We start from the raw sequence: 17,902 nt of genomic DNA, 5'->3' as shown, positions 1-17,902 counted from the left end.
AAAGAGAGAGTTGTTTGCCGCTGGAGATGTAGCCCCGGCGTTTACTTTTGAGAAAAATCTTGCAGTGGGTCAGTGGCGTGTTCACCAGCACCAGGCAGAAGAGGGTAATTGCACTTCACAGAAGGCTTTCTGGTCTTCAGAGAAGGGGCGGGGGGGAGGGGGTGGGAGGGGAGGAGGGGGAGAGGGAGAGGTGTTCTAATTCAGTCTGAGACCATAGGAAAAGATGTGACAGTGAGGAAAGGGGTGAGGTCTCCTGTCTGCGCTGGCGCTGGATAGCAACGCCGTGCAAGACTGCATCAAGGGAAGACTGGCTGTGCATTTCCAGTTCCAGCGGGGAAAAAAAGACCGTTGCGGCACAGAGAAGGCACTGGCAGCCCATTTCCAGAGCTAGCTAGCATACGCGCTAGTACCTCGGGCCCGGACGAGGACTCTGGCTAGGTGAATGGCGACTGCGTGCAGTTCCCATCAGATGGCTCTTCAGTCTTGGTGGATTTAGGGCATCTCGTGCCGGTTCCTTCCGGTTGCCTGCGCCGGTGCACCAGGTTTCTTTGGGGCCACCTGTTGGCAGGCAATTCTTCTTACACGAATCTTTCCTTCCTCAGGCTTGCCGGCCCGGACCGCTCGCCCAGGCAGTCCTGCGCTCATTCCTTCACACTTCTCAAGCCCAACCAGTCCCTTCCCATTCTGCTTCTAGTCCAGGTCTCTCTGCTTCCCTGGTGCCAGTTGCCCCTCGTCCTCCATTGCCTTTCACCACGCCAGCCGCACTGGCTCCCACAGCCAACCTCCTCCGCAGCCTTCTCTGACCACGCCACCGCACCAGCCTTGTGAGAACCTCGCACTTTTCCCGGTGCCTCCTTGGCCTCCCTTTTGTCCCCAAACTCTCCCTCCCAGTTTCTCACAGCACAGAGGGAGCGTCTGGGTTTGGGGACGTTTAAATTGCCCAGCAGCAGCCCTGTCCACACAGGCTTGGGCTGCGCAGACCCTTCCGGGGGAGGTCTTTCTGGCCGCTCTCTACAGATTGCGTGCTAAATTAGGTAATGAAAAGCCTTGTAAATCGGGGGTGGGGGGGCTGCTCTAAAGGCAAGGGCTGTGAGACAGAACGGAGGCAATAGGGAGCCAAGGTTCCTGACTTGACAAGGCAGCACATTTCCCTGGCAGCCAGCTCCATCCCTTTCCGCCTCACTGCCATGGCCTCGCCAATCCTGCCCTGGTCCGTGCAGCTGTTCTCATTGGCCTCTCCCGCCCGCCCCTCCTCGTCTTCTAGGGGATATTCCCGTTGTTGATCCGCAGGAGGGGATCAAGCTGGGGCCAGGTTTGGCTGGGGCTCTTCTAGCAGTGACTGTCAGGGCTCTCGGCAGAGCTGTGTGGCATAGGCCAGCCGTACAGGGGACGTGACTGGCATTTCATCAGTGGTCTCAGAAGATCAGTCCGCTTTCTGGGGTGGGAGTAGGGAGGGAGGGGGGGCACTTGAAGCAGCAGGAAGATCTTGGCAACATCAGCAGGCAGCGCAGGCTACACAGAGATGCAGGAGGGAACCCTCCAGGCACCGCGCCTGTGCCAAGTCCCCTTCCTTATTGCGGCTGGGCCCCTTCTTCTCCCGCAGCTCACGTACAGGCTGCTGCGGATCTGAGCAGGGGTGGGAAGGAGCTAACCTGAGGCACTGGCATAAGGGACAAACAAGCTGTCTCTTGACAAAAGAGCACTCATGCTAAACATTTCCCACCCATTTAACAGTGATGTGTGATTAGGTCATTACATCAGGCAACCCATGCTACAGCAAAGTGAGAAATGTGACGTGCATCGCCAACAAGCGTTTTGATCACCATCAGGTGCGCCGTAAGTGGTGGGCCCGCGTATTTCACAGAATGGCCATGGCATGTTGCAACTCATGCCTCTTGTGCTGCTAGGCATCCAGACACGCTGTAACCCACCCCTCCCAAACAGAGAATAGAGCAAATTGTCATGCTAAAAAAAAACAAAAAAACCCCCCACCCCAACACGCAAGGAAAGACACGCATGACCAAAAGAAACGTGCCATGAGAAGTGGAGGGATTTGGCAAAGCTCTGGGAGGCAGGGAGGCATCACTGCGTCCGCCTAAGGGCCCGGAAAGACAGTGCACTATGGGACGCCTTTGTAGGCAGGGCAGCTTTCAGGATGGCTGTGAGTGCCACCTTAACTTTCTGCTCATGTTTCTCTGCTCCCCTCAACTTCCAGCACCCTGAGAGCAGCTGTCCATCTACTCCAGTCCAACTGCACCTGCTCTCACTGTTCTTCTACAGAGGCTAAAAGGAGCCCCTAAACCAGAAGAGGAAAGGCAGGCGCAGGAAGAACTAGAGTAAGGGCTGCAGGGAGCCCCAGTCACGTGCAGTCAGCTTCACCCCCCTCGCGCCCCTCGCTTGCCACAAAACAAGTAGCTGCAAGGCGCAAGAAGGAAATTACCAGCCCAGGTGAAGTGTAACTGGGCTGTCTTGCACCTCGGCCTTCCCCCCGCCGCATCAGCCTGTGACGAGATCCCAGGTCAGTTCCCGTTGCAGGTGGTTCCAAGAACGGCTCCGAGCCTGAGAGAGCCTTGCACTGGGGAAGCCCCAGCTTCTCTCGTCATTCGTGGTCTAAGAACGGGCCGCAAGACTTGTGGTCGCTCAGGCTATGTTTCAGTAGGAAAAGCAAACAAACAAACCAACCCACCGACCCAGTTAACTTTCCATGTGAACTGAGATATGCTGGATGAGATGGCCTAAATCAAACCTGTAAAATCAGAACTCCCCCATCTGCTGTGTCCTTGCAGGGCCCTTCCTATAAGGATAGGAAGTCCTTTCTGTGCGGTCCAGTCGCTTGCTGAAGATTCCCAGGAGGCTGTCTGTTTCCCACCACCTCAGAGGCTGGGCTGTGTCGCTGCTTCTGGCTGCATGCAGGATCACTGTTCCTTTCCCGAGTTTCCTGCCCTTCCCTCCAGTGCCACGGTCTCTCCTTACTGAGTTACTGCCTCACTGCCTCCTGCCCTCAGTCCTCCAGGTGCCCCTCCCTTGCTCCCAAGTGCGGGTACTCGCCTTCCTCCCCAAAAGAGACGCTGCCAAAAGACACAATGGCGGAAGGCCGAACACTAAGAGGCAACCAGGTGCCCACGCCCAGCCCCCTCCCCTCCCCGCCCCCAATCCTTCCTTTCCTAGCTGATCTTCCTTTGGTGCTTTACGCTGCTGGGGGATGCCTGGCCTTTTCCCCACCCGTTTGCCACTGTTTGCCTTTCCCTAGCGGCTGTTCTGTGTCAGTTGCAGTTGCAGGTGCTGGTGGGCCCAGCCCCCTTGCAGGAGGGGGCTCCTGCCTCAGATGCCCCCCCAGGAAGTGAAGGGGGAGGCTGGGGATCGTTGGCCACAGGTGGTGCCTGTCTCTGCTTGCTCCTCCAGCCCCCACCATAGCTGTAGTGAGCACCATCAAAGCTGTCCCAGTACCGGTGAGACGACAGCATCACCATGAGCAGGAGCTGAACGGGACTCTGCTCCACCGCTGCTGGGATCCAGCTCTGCTGCCTCTGCTCCCTTTCTGAGCAAGAGGGCCAGGAGTAAAGAGAAGGAGGAGCCCAGCTCAGAAGACCTCCTACATGGTGGCACGCTGCCCTGTCCCCTGGCCTGCCAGCCCAGCAGCTCTAGGGCACGGCTCCCAGGGCACCATACCCAAACGAGAACAGGCAGCGAGGGAAGGTTCAGGAGGAGCTGGTGTAAGGGCTGCAGGGAGCCCCACTTGTGTAGAGTGAGCTTCAGCCCCCAAAGGAAGTATCTGCAAGGCTCTGAAGTATGTTTTTATTTGTGCTATTATCTTCCTGAGAGGAAAGTGATGGGGCAGGAGGGCAGTGGCCAAGGAGCCGGGTGGTCATCGAGGCATCAGTAGGCAGCAATGGTTTCTTGGATCCAACTGACGTAATTGCAGACCTTGGTGTAGACGCCGGGGTAACCTTTCTGAGCGCACCCGATTCCCCATGACACGATTCCCTGGAGCGTCCCGTCGCAGACAACTGGGCCGCCCGAGTCACCCTGGAGGGAAAAAGTTAGAAGCGTGAGCTGATTTAAAAGCAGGCTGTCACCCGGAAAGGCCTTGGCCTGTTACAAAGAATCCAGGGAGGTGGATCAGGCCCTGGTACGGGAGCACAGAAGGATACCACCCCTTCTCTGCTGACCGACCCCCCTCCCGCCCCGCCACAGTTTACCGCTGCTGCGCTCCTTGCCCAGCCAGGTGTGGCTGCACCGGCTGGCTTTGGGGGAAGCCCACCCTGTGTCCAAACCCCACTGGAAGGACACGGTATTGGAACTGCACACCTGGAGATGAGGAAGCCTCAGCACTCTGACGAGCTCTGGCATATGCCATGGAGCCTGAGGCACAAAAGTGTCTGAGCCAGAGCTCTGCCTAGACATCAGCTCTTACCTGGCATGAGTCTTTCCCACCCTCCAGGAATCCTACACATATCATGTTGCTGGAGATCTCGCCTGGGTAAGCGTTCCGGCACTCTCGGTCACTCAAGACTGGAGCCTGCAGGCACTGGAGAATCTCAGGGAAACTGGCTGCCGGGAGAGCAGTGAGAGGTACGTTTCATCTTGGGACTGACTCTCAGTACTGCCAGTGAACAGGAAGCCCTGCAGACGTGCGTGCGAGAGCCACCCAGCCAAGCAGGGTAAAGTAAATGCTTGGCCTGCATGAGGCAAAGCAAAGCGCGTTGTAGCCTGAGACACGCTGGCAGGGCGGTGTGGGGCACTCGGGGCTGGAGCAGGAGAAGGCTGCAAAGCAGGGGTGAAACGTAGGTGGGTCTCACGGACCCGGTGGCAGAGCAGAAGAAGCGTGGCCAGTTACCCTGTGAGCAGCCTGCGCTGATACTCACAGCCACTGCTCAGTGTGTTTCCCCACCCCGAAATCAGGCACTTGGTGCCCGCCTTGACACAGGAGCTGGGCAGAGCTATGGGTTGAACGTCGGCGCTGTAGGCCACCGGGGATGCCAGCTTGATCAACATAATGTCGTTATCAAGGCTTCTTGAACTGTATTTAGGATGGCGAATGACTGCTGCAGAACTCCTGACCACTTCGCTGTCTTCCCGCACATCAATGTTGTACTCTCCCAGCCTCACTTGTATAGAGCTGCAAAATTACCAGCAGAGAAGAGCAGCAGTTAGTGCCCGGTAGAATGACTTGGTGCCGCAAGGGGACTGGCAGAACCTGGAAGAGAGTAAGGGAGTGTTGCCCAAGTCAAAGGCTCACACGGCTCTTGGAACTTCATGACCGCATGAAAGGCAGAGACTGGAAAGCCTTGCCAGGTGGGCATCCTGTCCAGTGGATCCCCAGCTGGCCGCTGTGGCAATGGTGTGAGCAAACAAGGATCACTCCAGACACCTAGAACAGGGCCTAGGGAAGAGAGCTTAGGTTCCCCATTGCCGGGGAGCAGGATCCTGAAGCTGCGCGCCCTCTGCGTGGAAGTATGCCCTACAAACAGGGAGGAAAAGATCCCGGGGGAGAGTCTGGAGGAATGAAAAAGGACAAAAGGGAAGAGGAGAAGCTATTGGTGAGCTGGTACGGGGACACGGACACGCCAACGTGCACAGAAAGGTGTGTTAGGGTGCACAGAAAAGGATGCTGAGAATGTAGGAATATTGGGAAGATCATCTAAGAGGGTGGGCCTGAGGGCAGTGTGCCTCCCTTGGTTTCAGGCATACCATGCCCTGCCACCCTGCCCTGCCTTGCCCTGCCTTGCCCTGCCTTGCCCTGCCTTGCTAGGTGCCGTAGCTGCAAATGTGATGGGTTTGCAAGGCTTGACTAGACTCCACCCAGATACACAAGACAGCCCACACTTACGACTTGTAGCAGTGAGCAGCTGACAGGACCCACTGGCTGTTGATGAGGGAACCGCCACAGAAGTGATACCCAGCATTCAGGGACACCTGGTAGGGCACTGAATGCGCTGGGCAATTGTAGCCTCCCACGATCTTGTCGTCGTCAGCATCCCCCGGGACAGCAACTAGGGGAAAGAGAGTTGGGTTTCACAGCACTGGGTCTGAATCCATTCTCTTGGATTGCCCGGCAATTGAATCCATTGCCCGGCGTAGCAGCGGGCAATGAGCCGCAGAGCAGTTAGCAAGGGCCAAAAGAGTCTGGAGCGTCAGAAGTCTTCACAGCAACTCCTGAAACCTCCTCCTGGGTTCTTTCTGCATTGCTCTGAAACGCGAGTCTCTCACTGTTACCCCGCTGAGTCAGGGGAAGAAGAGAAGAGCAGAAGCTGCCAAAGAACTTCACAAAGGAAAAGTGTGCAAGCTTCAGTGTATTCCTTCCACGGCACCGCTGGCATGGGATGTGACAGCTGTGTCGTGGGGAAAGGACATGGTGCGCATCCGTGTAGGGTGAGAACTGGAAAAGGGCAAACGCCGTAGAGAGTGTCGGGAGAATTAGTAATCTGTTGGGGGGAGGAGGGTGGGGGGGGCAAGGGGTGAGCAAGAGAGAAGGGAAAGCCCGGCAGTGCAGGAATCTGAGAGAGAGCAGGCAGGCCTGCAGAGCTGGGGGCGGACGTCAGAGCACAGAGTAAGAAAGAACACATTTGTAGAGACCGCTAGAACGCCGTAGGCCTGGAGCCGGTCTCTGACACGGTCCATTACAGATGCAAAGAGCAGAGGAGGGGAAACCCTTCCCCAGACACGCTCCTGGCCTTCAGCAGCTCAGGGTCCTGAGGTGGCCAGGTCAGACAGGGAGTGTCAGTGAACCTCATAGCTCTCAATGGATTTTTCTCCCACAAGTGTGTCCCCTCTGTGTCTGCGGCCGTGTAAACTATCTGCACCTGCAGTACCCTGTGGGAAGGGGTTCACCGCGTTCCTAAAAGAAGAGGAATCATCCTTTGCTTGCTTTGAACCCGCCAAACCTCCTAGCTTTGTTTGATACCCACCCCCGAGTTCTCGTGCAGGAAGGGACGAGGAGCAACGCATCCTTCCCCCGTCTCCCCAGGCCACTCGCAACTTTATACGCCCTGTCATATGCTCCCTCCCCTGTCCCTGTAGGAAGCTGGGAGTCCAAGCCTCTGACATGGGTGGGGGTAGAAGAAAAGCAGAATGTTGGGCCATGGGGGAAAGAGAAAGGCAGGCAGAGAAGACAAGGCAAGAGTGAGGCGTAGAGAGAGCTGGAGGATCAGACGCTTTGGAGAACTCACCAACTGCTCCCAAGCAGGAGAGAATCAGGAAGACCTTCATGGCGCCTCCGCCCCCAGGCTCTGAGAGATGTACAAGGACGGGCTCTGGCAAGTGCACCGCTTTATACTCCTGGAGAGCCTTATCTCTGCCAAGCCAGGGTCTCTGCAGCTTTCCCCTTCCCAGGATCTTGCGTCAGCGTGGACAAACTTAGCTCCTTTATCTGGGTACAGCGAAGACACAGCTGACTGAGGTACCTGAGCCGGGCCAGGTGTCCTTGCCCGTCCCCTGACAGAGCTGCCCTGCACTCGCCCCTCCCTTCAGCAGCCCTTCTCCTTGCTGCGCCCCTTGAGCCGCCAGCACTGCACCGCAGCATCACCGCACTGAAAGAGAGAGTTGTTTGCCGCTGGAGATGTAGCCCCGGCGTTTACTTTTGAGAAAAATCTTGCAGTGGGTCAGTGGCGTGTTCACCAGCACCAGGCAGAAGAGGGTAATTGCACTTCACAGAAGGCTTTCTGGTCTTCAGAGAAGGGGCGGGGGGGAGGGGGTGGGAGGGGAGGAGGGGGAGAGGGAGAGGTGTTCTAATTCAGTCTGAGACCATAGGAAAAGATGTGACAGTGAGGAAAGGGGTGAGGTCTCCTGTCTGCGCTGGCGCTGGATAGCAACGCCGTGCAAGACTGCATCAAGGGAAGACTGGCTGTGCATTTCCAGTTCCAGCGGGGAAAAAAAGACCGTTGCGGCACAGAGAAGGCACTGGCAGCCCATTTCCAGAGCTAGCTAGCATACGCGCTAGTACCTCGGGCCCGGACGAGGACTCTGGCTAGGTGAATGGCGACTGCGTGCAGTTCCCATCAGATGGCTCTTCAGTCTTGGTGGATTTAGGGCATCTCGTGCCGGTTCCTTCCGGTTGCCTGCGCCGGTGCACCAGGTTTCTTTGGGGCCACCTGTTGGCAGGCAATTCTTCTTACACGAATCTTTCCTTCCTCAGGCTTGCCGGCCCGGACCGCTCGCCCAGGCAGTCCTGCGCTCATTCCTTCACACTTCTCAAGCCCAACCAGTCCCTTCCCATTCTGCTTCTAGTCCAGGTCTCTCTGCTTCCCTGGTGCCAGTTGCCCCTCGTCCTCCATTGCCTTTCACCACGCCAGCCGCACTGGCTCCCACAGCCAACCTCCTCCGCAGCCTTCTCTGACCACGCCACCGCACCAGCCTTGTGAGAACCTCGCACTTTTCCCGGTGCCTCCTTGGCCTCCCTTTTGTCCCCAAACTCTCCCTCCCAGTTTCTCACAGCACAGAGGGAGCGTCTGGGTTTGGGGACGTTTAAATTGCCCAGCAGCAGCCCTGTCCACACAGGCTTGGGCTGCGCAGACCCTTCCGGGGGAGGTCTTTCTGGCCGCTCTCTACAGATTGCGTGCTAAATTAGGTAATGAAAAGCCTTGTAAATCGGGGGTGGGGGGGCTGCTCTAAAGGCAAGGGCTGTGAGACAGAACGGAGGCAATAGGGAGCCAAGGTTCCTGACTTGACAAGGCAGCACATTTCCCTGGCAGCCAGCTCCATCCCTTTCCGCCTCACTGCCATGGCCTCGCCAATCCTGCCCTGGTCCGTGCAGCTGTTCTCATTGGCCTCTCCCGCCCGCCCCTCCTCGTCTTCTAGGGGATATTCCCGTTGTTGATCCGCAGGAGGGGATCAAGCTGGGGCCAGGTTTGGCTGGGGCTCTTCTAGCAGTGACTGTCAGGGCTCTCGGCAGAGCTGTGTGGCATAGGCCAGCCGTACAGGGGACGTGACTGGCATTTCATCAGTGGTCTCAGAAGATCAGTCCGCTTTCTGGGGTGGGAGTAGGGAGGGAGGGGGGGCACTTGAAGCAGCAGGAAGATCTTGGCAACATCAGCAGGCAGCGCAGGCTACACAGAGATGCAGGAGGGAACCCTCCAGGCACCGCGCCTGTGCCAAGTCCCCTTCCTTATTGCGGCTGGGCCCCTTCTTCTCCCGCAGCTCACGTACAGGCTGCTGCGGATCTGAGCAGGGGTGGGAAGGAGCTAACCTGAGGCACTGGCATAAGGGACAAACAAGCTGTCTCTTGACAAAAGAGCACTCATGCTAAACATTTCCCACCCATTTAACAGTGATGTGTGATTAGGTCATTACATCAGGCAACCCATGCTACAGCAAAGTGAGAAATGTGACGTGCATCGCCAACAAGCGTTTTGATCACCATCAGGTGCGCCGTAAGTGGTGGGCCCGCGTATTTCACAGAATGGCCATGGCATGTTGCAACTCATGCCTCTTGTGCTGCTAGGCATCCAGACACGCTGTAACCCACCCCTCCCAAACAGAGAATAGAGCAAATTGTCATGCTAAAAAAAAACAAAAAAACCCCCCACCCCAACACGCAAGGAAAGACACGCATGACCAAAAGAAACGTGCCATGAGAAGTGGAGGGATTTGGCAAAGCTCTGGGAGGCAGGGAGGCATCACTGCGTCCGCCTAAGGGCCCGGAAAGACAGTGCACTATGGGACGCCTTTGTAGGCAGGGCAGCTTTCAGGATGGCTGTGAGTGCCACCTTAACTTTCTGCTCATGTTTCTCTGCTCCCCTCAACTTCCAGCACCCTGAGAGCAGCTGTCCATCTACTCCAGTCCAACTGCACCTGCTCTCACTGTTCTTCTACAGAGGCTAAAAGGAGCCCCTAAACCAGAAGAGGAAAGGCAGGCGCAGGAAGAACTAGAGTAAGGGCTGCAGGGAGCCCCAGTCACGTGCAGTCAGCTTCACCCCCCTCGCGCCCCTCGCTTGCCACAAAACAAGTAGCTGCAAGGCGCAAGAAGGAAATTACCAGCCCAGGTGAAGTGTAACTGGGCTGTCTTGCACCTCGGCCTTCCCCCCGCCGCATCAGCCTGTGACGAGATCCCAGGTCAGTTCCCGTTGCAGGTGGTTCCAAGAACGGCTCCGAGCCTGAGAGAGCCTTGCACTGGGGAAGCCCCAGCTTCTCTCGTCATTCGTGGTCTAAGAACGGGCCGCAAGACTTGTGGTCGCTCAGGCTATGTTTCAGTAGGAAAAGCAAACAAACAAACCAACCCACCGACCCAGTTAACTTTCCATGTGAACTGAGATATGCTGGATGAGATGGCCTAAATCAAACCTGTAAAATCAGAACTCCCCCATCTGCTGTGTCCTTGCAGGGCCCTTCCTATAAGGATAGGAAGTCCTTTCTGTGCGGTCCAGTCGCTTGCTGAAGATTCCCAGGAGGCTGTCTGTTTCCCACCACCTCAGAGGCTGGGCTGTGTCGCTGCTTCTGGCTGCATGCAGGATCACTGTTCCTTTCCCGAGTTTCCTGCCCTTCCCTCCAGTGCCACGGTCTCTCCTTACTGAGCTACTGCCTCACTGCCTCCTGCCCTCAGTCCTCCAGGTGCCCCTCCCTTGCTCCCAAGTGCGGGTACTCGCCTTCCTCCCCAAAAGAGACGCTGCCAAAAGACACAATGGCGGAAGGCCGAACACTAAGAGGCAACCAGGTGCCCACGCCCAGCCCCCTCCCCTCCCCGCCCCCAATCCTTCCTTTCCTAGCTGATCTTCCTTTGGTGCTTTACGCTGCTGGGGGATGCCTGGCCTTTTCCCCACCCGTTTGCCACTGTTTGCCTTTCCCTAGCGGCTGTTCTGTGTCAGTTGCAGTTGCAGGTGCTGGTGGGCCCAGCCCCCTTGCAGGAGGGGGCTCCTGCCTCAGATGCCCCCCCAGGAAGTGAAGGGGGAGGCTGGGGATCGTTGGCCACAGGTGGTGCCTGTCTCTGCTTGCTCCTCCAGCCCCCACCATAGCTGTAGTGAGCACCATCAAAGCTGTCCCAGTACCGGTGAGACGACAGCATCACCATGAGCAGGAGCTGAACGGGACTCTGCTCCACCGCTGCTGGGATCCAGCTCTGCTGCCTCTGCTCCCTTTCTGAGCAAGAGGGCCAGGAGTAAAGAGAAGGAGGAGCCCAGCTCAGAAGACCTCCTACATGGTGGCACGCTGCCCTGTCCCCTGGCCTGCCAGCCCAGCAGCTCTAGGGCACGGCTCCCAGGGCACCATACCCAAACGAGAACAGGCAGCGAGGGAAGGTTCAGGAGGAGCTGGTGTAAGGGCTGCAGGGAGCCCCACTTGTGTAGAGTGAGCTTCAGCCCCCAAAGGAAGTATCTGCAAGGCTCTGAAGTATGTTTTTATTTGTGCTATTATCTTCCTGAGAGGAAAGTGATGGGGCAGGAGGGCAGTGGCCAAGGAGCCGGGTGGTCATCGAGGCATCAGTAGGCAGCAATGGTTTCTTGGATCCAACTGACGTAATTGCAGACCTTGGTGTAGACGCCGGGGTAACCTTTCTGAGCGCACCCGATTCCCCATGACACGATTCCCTGGAGCGTCCCGTCGCAGACAACTGGGCCGCCCGAGTCACCCTGGAGGGAAAAAGTTAGAAGCGTGAGCTGATTTAAAAGCAGGCTGTCACCCGGAAAGGCCTTGGCCTGTTACAAAGAATCCAGGGAGGTGGATCAGGCCCTGGTACGGGAGCACAGAAGGATACCACCCCTTCTCTGCTGACCGACCCCCCTCCCGCCCCGCCACAGTTTACCGCTGCTGCGCTCCTTGCCCAGCCAGGTGTGGCTGCACCGGCTGGCTTTGGGGGAAGGCCACCCTGTGTCCAAACCCCACTGGAAGGACACGGTATTGGAACTGCACACCTGGAGATGAGGAAGCCTCAGCACTCTGACGAGCTCTGGCATATGCCATGGAGCCTGAGGCACAAAAGTGTCTGAGCCAGAGCTCTGCCTAGACATCAGCTCTTACCTGGCATGAGTCTTTCCCACCCTCCAGGAATCCTACACATATCATGTTGCTGGAGATCTCGCCTGGGTAAGCGTTCCGGCACTCTCGGTCACTCAAGACTGGAGCCTGCAGGCACTGGAGAATCTCAGGGAAACTGGCTGCCGGGAGAGCAGTGAGAGGTACGTTTCATCTTGGGACTGACTCTCAGTACTGCCAGTGAACAGGAAGCCCTGCAGACGTGCGTGCGAGAGCCACCCAGCCAAGCAGGGTAAAGTAAATGCTTGGCCTGCATGAGGCAAAGCAAAGCGCGTTGTAGCCTGAGACACGCTGGCAGGGCGGTGTGGGGCACTCGGGGCTGGAGCAGGAGAAGGCTGCAAAGCAGGGGTGAAACGTAGGTGGGTCTCACGGACCCGGTGGCAGAGCAGAAGAAGCGTGGCCAGTTACCCTGTGAGCAGCCTGCGCTGATACTCACAGCCACTGCTCAGTGTGTTTCCCCACCCCGAAATCAGGCACTTGGTGCCCGCCTTGACACAGGAGCTGGGCAGAGCTATGGGTTGAACGTCGGCGCTGTAGGCCACCGGGGATGCCAGCTTGATCAACATAATGTCGTTATCAAGGCTTCTTGAACTGTATTTAGGATGGCGAATGACTGCTGCAGAACTCCTGACCACTTCGCTGTCTTCCCGCACATCAATGTTGTACTCTCCCAGCCTCACTTGTATAGAGCTGCAAAATTACCAGCAGAGAAGAGCAGCAGTTAGTGCCCGGTAGAATGACTTGGTGCCGCAAGGGGACTGGCAGAACCTGGAAGAGAGTAAGGGAGTGTTGCCCAAGTCAAAGGCTCACACGGCTCTTGGAACTTCATGACCGCATGAAAGGCAGAGACTGGAAAGCCTTGCCAGGTGGGCATCCTGTCCAGTGGATCCCCAGCTGGCCGCTGTGGCAATGGTGTGAGCAAACAAGGATCACTCCAGACACCTAGAACAGGGCCTAGGGAAGAGAGCTTAGGTTCCCCATTGCCGGGGAGCAGGATCCTGAAGCTGCGCGCCCTCTGCGTGGAAGTATGCCCTACAAACAGGGAGGAAAAGATCCCGGGGGAGAGTCTGGAGGAATGAAAAAGGACAAAAGGGAAGAGGAGAAGCTATTGGTGAGCTGGTACGGGGACACGGACACGCCAACGTGCACAGAAAGGTGTGTTAGGGTGCACAGAAAAGGATGCTGAGAATGTAGGAATATTGGGAAGATCATCTAAGAGGGTGGGCCTGAGGGCAGTGTGCCTCCCTTGGTTTCAGGCATACCATGCCCTGCCACCCTGCCCTGCCTTGCCCTGCCTTGCCCTGCCTTGCCCTGCCTTGCTAGGTGCCGTAGCTGCAAATGTGATGGGTTTGCAAGGCTTGACTAGACTCCACCCAGATACACAAGACAGCCCACACTTACGACTTGTAGCAGTGAGCAGCTGACAGGACCCACTGGCTGTTGATGAGGGAACCGCCACAGAAGTGATACCCAGCATTCAGGGACACCTGGTAGGGCACTGAATGCGCTGGGCAATTGTAGCCTCCCACGATCTTGTCGTCGTCAGCATCCCCCGGGACAGCAACTAGGGGAAAGAGAGTTGGGTTTCACAGCACTGGGTCTGAATCCATTCTCTTGGATTGCCCGGCAATTGAATCCATTGCCCGGCGTAGCAGCGGGCAATGAGCCGCAGAGCAGTTAGCAAGGGCCAAAAGAGTCTGGAGCGTCAGAAGTCTTCACAGCAACTCCTGAAACCTCCTCCTGGGTTCTTTCTGCATTGCTCTGAAACGCGAGTCTCTCACTGTTACCCCGCTGAGTCAGGGGAAGAAGAGAAGAGCAGAAGCTGCCAAAGAACTTCACAAAGGAAAAGTGTGCAAGCTTCAGTGTATTCCTTCCACGGCACCGCTGGCATGGGATGTGACAGCTGTGTCGTGGGGAAAGGACATGGTGCGCATCCGTGTAGGGTGAGAACTGGAAAAGGGCAAACGCCGTAGAGAGTGTCGGGAGAATTAGTAATCTGTTGGGGGGAGGAGGGTGGGGGGGGCAAGGGGTGAGCAAGAGAGAAGGGAAAGCCCGGCAGTGCAGGAATCTGAGAGAGAGCAGGCAGGCCTGCAGAGCTGGGGGCGGACGTCAGAGCACAGAGTAAGAAAGAACACATTTGTAGAGACCGCTAGAACGCCGTAGGCCTGGAGCCGGTCTCTGACACGGTCCATTACAGATGCAAAGAGCAGAGGAGGGGAAACCCTTCCCCAGACACGCTCCTGGCCTTCAGCAGCTCAGGGTCCTGAGGTGGCCAGGTCAGACAGGGAGTGTCAGTGAACCTCATAGCTCTCAATGGATTTTTCTCCCACAAGTGTGTCCCCTCTGTGTCTGCGGCCGTGTAAACTATCTGCACCTGCAGTACCCTGTGGGAAGGGGTTCACCGCGTTCCTAAAAGAAGAGGAATCATCCTTTGCTTGCTTTGAACCCGCCAAACCTCCTAGCTTTGTTTGATACCCACCCCCGAGTTCTCGTGCAGGAAGGGACGAGGAGCAACGCATCCTTCCCCCGTCTCCCCAGGCCACTCGCAACTTTATACGCCCTGTCATATGCTCCCTCCCCTGTCCCTGTAGGAAGCTGGGAGTCCAAGCCTCTGACATGGGTGGGGGTAGAAGAAAAGCAGAATGTTGGGCCATGGGGGAAAGAGAAAGGCAGGCAGAGAAGACAAGGCAAGAGTGAGGCGTAGAGAGAGCTGGAGGATCAGACGCTTTGGAGAACTCACCAACTGCTCCCAAGCAGGAGAGAATCAGGAAGACCTTCATGGCGCCTCCGCCCCCAGGCTCTGAGAGATGTACAAGGACGGGCTCTGGCAAGTGCACCGCTTTATACTCCTGGAGAGCCTTATCTCTGCCAAGCCAGGGTCTCTGCAGCTTTCCCCTTCCCAGGATCTTGCGTCAGCGTGGACAAACTTAGCTCCTTTATCTGGGTACAGCGAAGACACAGCTGACTGAGGTACCTGAGCCGGGCCAGGTGTCCTTGCCCGTCCCCTGACAGAGCTGCCCTGCACTCGCCCCTCCCTTCAGCAGCCCTTCTCCTTGCTGCGCCCCTTGAGCCGCCAGCACTGCACCGCAGCATCACCGCACTGAAAGAGAGAGTTGTTTGCCGCTGGAGATGTAGCCCCGGCGTTTACTTTTGAGAAAAATCTTGCAGTGGGTCAGTGGCGTGTTCACCAGCACCAGGCAGAAGAGGGTAATTGCACTTCACAGAAGGCTTTCTGGTCTTCAGAGAAGGGGCGGGGGGGAGGGGGTGGGAGGGGAGGAGGGGGAGAGGGAGAGGTGTTCTAATTCAGTCTGAGACCATAGGAAAAGATGTGACAGTGAGGAAAGGGGTGAGGTCTCCTGTCTGCGCTGGCGCTGGATAGCAACGCCGTGCAAGACTGCATCAAGGGAAGACTGGCTGTGCATTTCCAGTTCCAGCGGGGAAAAAAAGACCGTTGCGGCACAGAGAAGGCACTGGCAGCCCATTTCCAGAGCTAGCTAGCATACGCGCTAGTACCTCGGGCCCGGACGAGGACTCTGGCTAGGTGAATGGCGACTGCGTGCAGTTCCCATCAGATGGCTCTTCAGTCTTGGTGGATTTAGGGCATCTCGTGCCGGTTCCTTCCGGTTGCCTGCGCCGGTGCACCAGGTTTCTTTGGGGCCACCTGTTGGCAGGCAATTCTTCTTACACGAATCTTTCCTTCCTCAGGCTTGCCGGCCCGGACCGCTCGCCCAGGCAGTCCTGCGCTCATTCCTTCACACTTCTCAAGCCCAACCAGTCCCTTCCCATTCTGCTTCTAGTCCAGGTCTCTCTGCTTCCCTGGTGCCAGTTGCCCCTCGTCCTCCATTGCCTTTCACCACGCCAGCCGCACTGGCTCCCACAGCCAACCTCCTCCGCAGCCTTCTCTGACCACGCCACCGCACCAGCCTTGTGAGAACCTCGCACTTTTCCCGGTGCCTCCTTGGCCTCCCTTTTGTCCCCAAACTCTCCCTCCCAGTTTCTCACAGCACAGAGGGAGCGTCTGGGTTTGGGGACGTTTAAATTGCCCAGCAGCAGCCCTGTCCACACAGGCTTGGGCTGCGCAGACCCTTCCGGGGGAGGTCTTTCTGGCCGCTCTCTACAGATTGCGTGCTAAATTAGGTAATGAAAAGCCTTGTAAATCGGGGGTGGGGGGGCTGCTCTAAAGGCAAGGGCTGTGAGACAGAACGGAGGCAATAGGGAGCCAAGGTTCCTGACTTGACAAGGCAGCACATTTCCCTGGCAGCCAGCTCCATCCCTTTCCGCCTCACTGCCATGGCCTCGCCAATCCTGCCCTGGTCCGTGCAGCTGTTCTCATTGGCCTCTCCCGCCCGCCCCTCCTCGTCTTCTAGGGGATATTCCCGTTGTTGATCCGCAGGAGGGGATCAAGCTGGGGCCAGGTTTGGCTGGGGCTCTTCTAGCAGTGACTGTCAGGGCTCTCGGCAGAGCTGTGTGGCATAGGCCAGCCGTACAGGGGACGTGACTGGCATTTCATCAGTGGTCTCAGAAGATCAGTCCGCTTTCTGGGGTGGGAGTAGGGAGGGAGGGGGGGCACTTGAAGCAGCAGGAAGATCTTGGCAACATCAGCAGGCAGCGCAGGCTACACAGAGATGCAGGAGGGAACCCTCCAGGCACCGCGCCTGTGCCAAGTCCCCTTCCTTATTGCGGCTGGGCCCCTTCTTCTCCCGCAGCTCACGTACAGGCTGCTGCGGATCTGAGCAGGGGTGGGAAGGAGCTAACCTGAGGCACTGGCATAAGGGACAAACAAGCTGTCTCTTGACAAAAGAGCACTCATGCTAAACATTTCCCACCCATTTAACAGTGATGTGTGATTAGGTCATTACATCAGGCAACCCATGCTACAGCAAAGTGAGAAATGTGACGTGCATCGCCAACAAGCGTTTTGATCACCATCAGGTGCGCCGTAAGTGGTGGGCCCGCGTATTTCACAGAATGGCCATGGCATGTTGCAACTCATGCCTCTTGTGCTGCTAGGCATCCAGACACGCTGTAACCCACCCCTCCCAAACAGAGAATAGAGCAAATTGTCATGCTAAAAAAAAACAAAAAAACCCCCCACCCCAACACGCAAGGAAAGACACGCATGACCAAAAGAAACGTGCCATGAGAAGTGGAGGGATTTGGCAAAGCTCTGGGAGGCAGGGAGGCATCACTGCGTCCGCCTAAGGGCCCGGAAAGACAGTGCACTATGGGATGCCTTTGTAGGCAGGGCAGCTTTCAGGATGGCTGTGAGTGCCACCTTAACTTTCTGCTCATGTTTCTCTGCTCCCCTCAACTTCCAGCACCCTGAGAGCAGCTGTCCATCTACTCCAGTCCAACTGCACCTGCTCTCACTGTTCTTCTACAGAGGCTAAAAGGAGCCCCTAAACCAGAAGAGGAAAGGCAGGCGCAGGAAGAACTAGAGTAAGGGCTGCAGGGAGCCCCAGTCACGTGCAGTCAGCTTCACCCCCCTCGCGCCCCTCGCTTGCCACAAAACAAGTAGCTGCAAGGCGCAAGAAGGAAATTACCAGCCCAGGTGAAGTGTAACTGGGCTGTCTTGCACCTCGGCCTTCCCCCCGCCGCATCAGCCTGTGACGAGATCCCAGGTCAGTTCCCGTTGCAGGTGGTTCCAAGAACGGCTCCGAGCCTGAGAGAGCCTTGCACTGGGGAAGCCCCAGCTTCTCTCGTCATTCGTGGTCTAAGAACGGGCCGCAAGACTTGTGGTCGCTCAGGCTATGTTTCAGTAGGAAAAGCAAACAAACAAACCAACCCACCGACCCAGTTAACTTTCCATGTGAACTGAGATATGCTGGATGAGATGGCCTAAATCAAACCTGTAAAATCAGAACTCCCCCATCTGCTGTGTCCTTGCAGGGCCCTTCCTATAAGGATAGGAAGTCCTTTCTGTGCGGTCCAGTCGCTTGCT

At 57.0% G+C, this 17,902-nt stretch overlaps 2 protein-coding genes across 2 annotated transcripts; both read right to left on the bottom strand.

The window, feature by feature from the left end:
* Nucleotides 1-3,781: 3,781 nt before the first annotated feature.
* Nucleotides 3,782-7,303, bottom strand: LOC138068487 (trypsin II-P29-like). The gene is made up of 5 exons (XM_068956175.1): nt 7,170-7,303; nt 5,831-5,993; nt 4,866-5,119; nt 4,415-4,551; nt 3,782-4,026 (listed from the first exon to the last, which is right to left on the bottom strand). The coding sequence occupies exons 1-5, from the start codon at nt 7,207-7,209 to the stop codon at nt 3,877-3,879; spliced, it is 744 nt and encodes a 247-aa protein (XP_068812276.1). The 5' UTR covers nt 7,210-7,303; the 3' UTR covers nt 3,782-3,876.
* A 4,010-nt stretch (nt 7,304-11,313) lies between these two features.
* On the bottom strand, nt 11,314-14,835 carry LOC138068488 (trypsin II-P29-like). Its single transcript, XM_068956181.1, has 5 exons — nt 14,702-14,835; nt 13,363-13,525; nt 12,398-12,651; nt 11,947-12,083; nt 11,314-11,558 (listed from the first exon to the last, which is right to left on the bottom strand). Exons 1-5 carry the CDS (start codon nt 14,739-14,741, stop codon nt 11,409-11,411), a joined length of 744 nt encoding a protein of 247 aa, XP_068812282.1. The 5' UTR covers nt 14,742-14,835; the 3' UTR covers nt 11,314-11,408.
* Nucleotides 14,836-17,902: the final 3,067 nt, after the last annotated feature.

The sequence above is a fragment of the Struthio camelus genome, chromosome 1 (genome assembly GCF_040807025.1).
Source record: "Struthio camelus isolate bStrCam1 chromosome 1, bStrCam1.hap1, whole genome shotgun sequence".
In the NCBI taxonomy this organism is placed as follows: domain Eukaryota; kingdom Metazoa; phylum Chordata; class Aves; order Struthioniformes; family Struthionidae; genus Struthio; species Struthio camelus.
The sequence above is the reverse complement of the archived record's forward strand: the minus strand, read 5'-3'. Positions and strand labels throughout refer to the sequence as shown.

Excerpts from the sequence above, each read along its gene's own strand:
- LOC138068487 (XM_068956175.1), bottom strand. The coding sequence starts at position 7,209 with ATGAAGGTCTTCCTGATTCTCTCCTGCTTGGGAGCAGTTG. Across the intron at positions 5,120-5,830 it reads GCTGCTCACTGCTACAAGTC|CTCTATACAAGTGAGGCTGG; the intron begins GTAAGTGTGGGC and ends GTAATTTTGCAG. Across the intron at positions 4,027-4,414 it reads GTGGGAAAGACTCATGCCAG|GGTGACTCGGGCGGCCCAGT; the intron begins GTAAGAGCTGAT and ends TTTTCCCTCCAG.
- LOC138068488 (XM_068956181.1), bottom strand. The coding sequence starts at position 14,741 with ATGAAGGTCTTCCTGATTCTCTCCTGCTTGGGAGCAGTTG. Across the intron at positions 13,526-14,701 it reads CTCCTGCTTGGGAGCAGTTG|TTGCTGTCCCGGGGGATGCT; the intron begins GTGAGTTCTCCA and ends TCTTTCCCCTAG. Across the intron at positions 12,652-13,362 it reads GCTGCTCACTGCTACAAGTC|CTCTATACAAGTGAGGCTGG; the intron begins GTAAGTGTGGGC and ends GTAATTTTGCAG.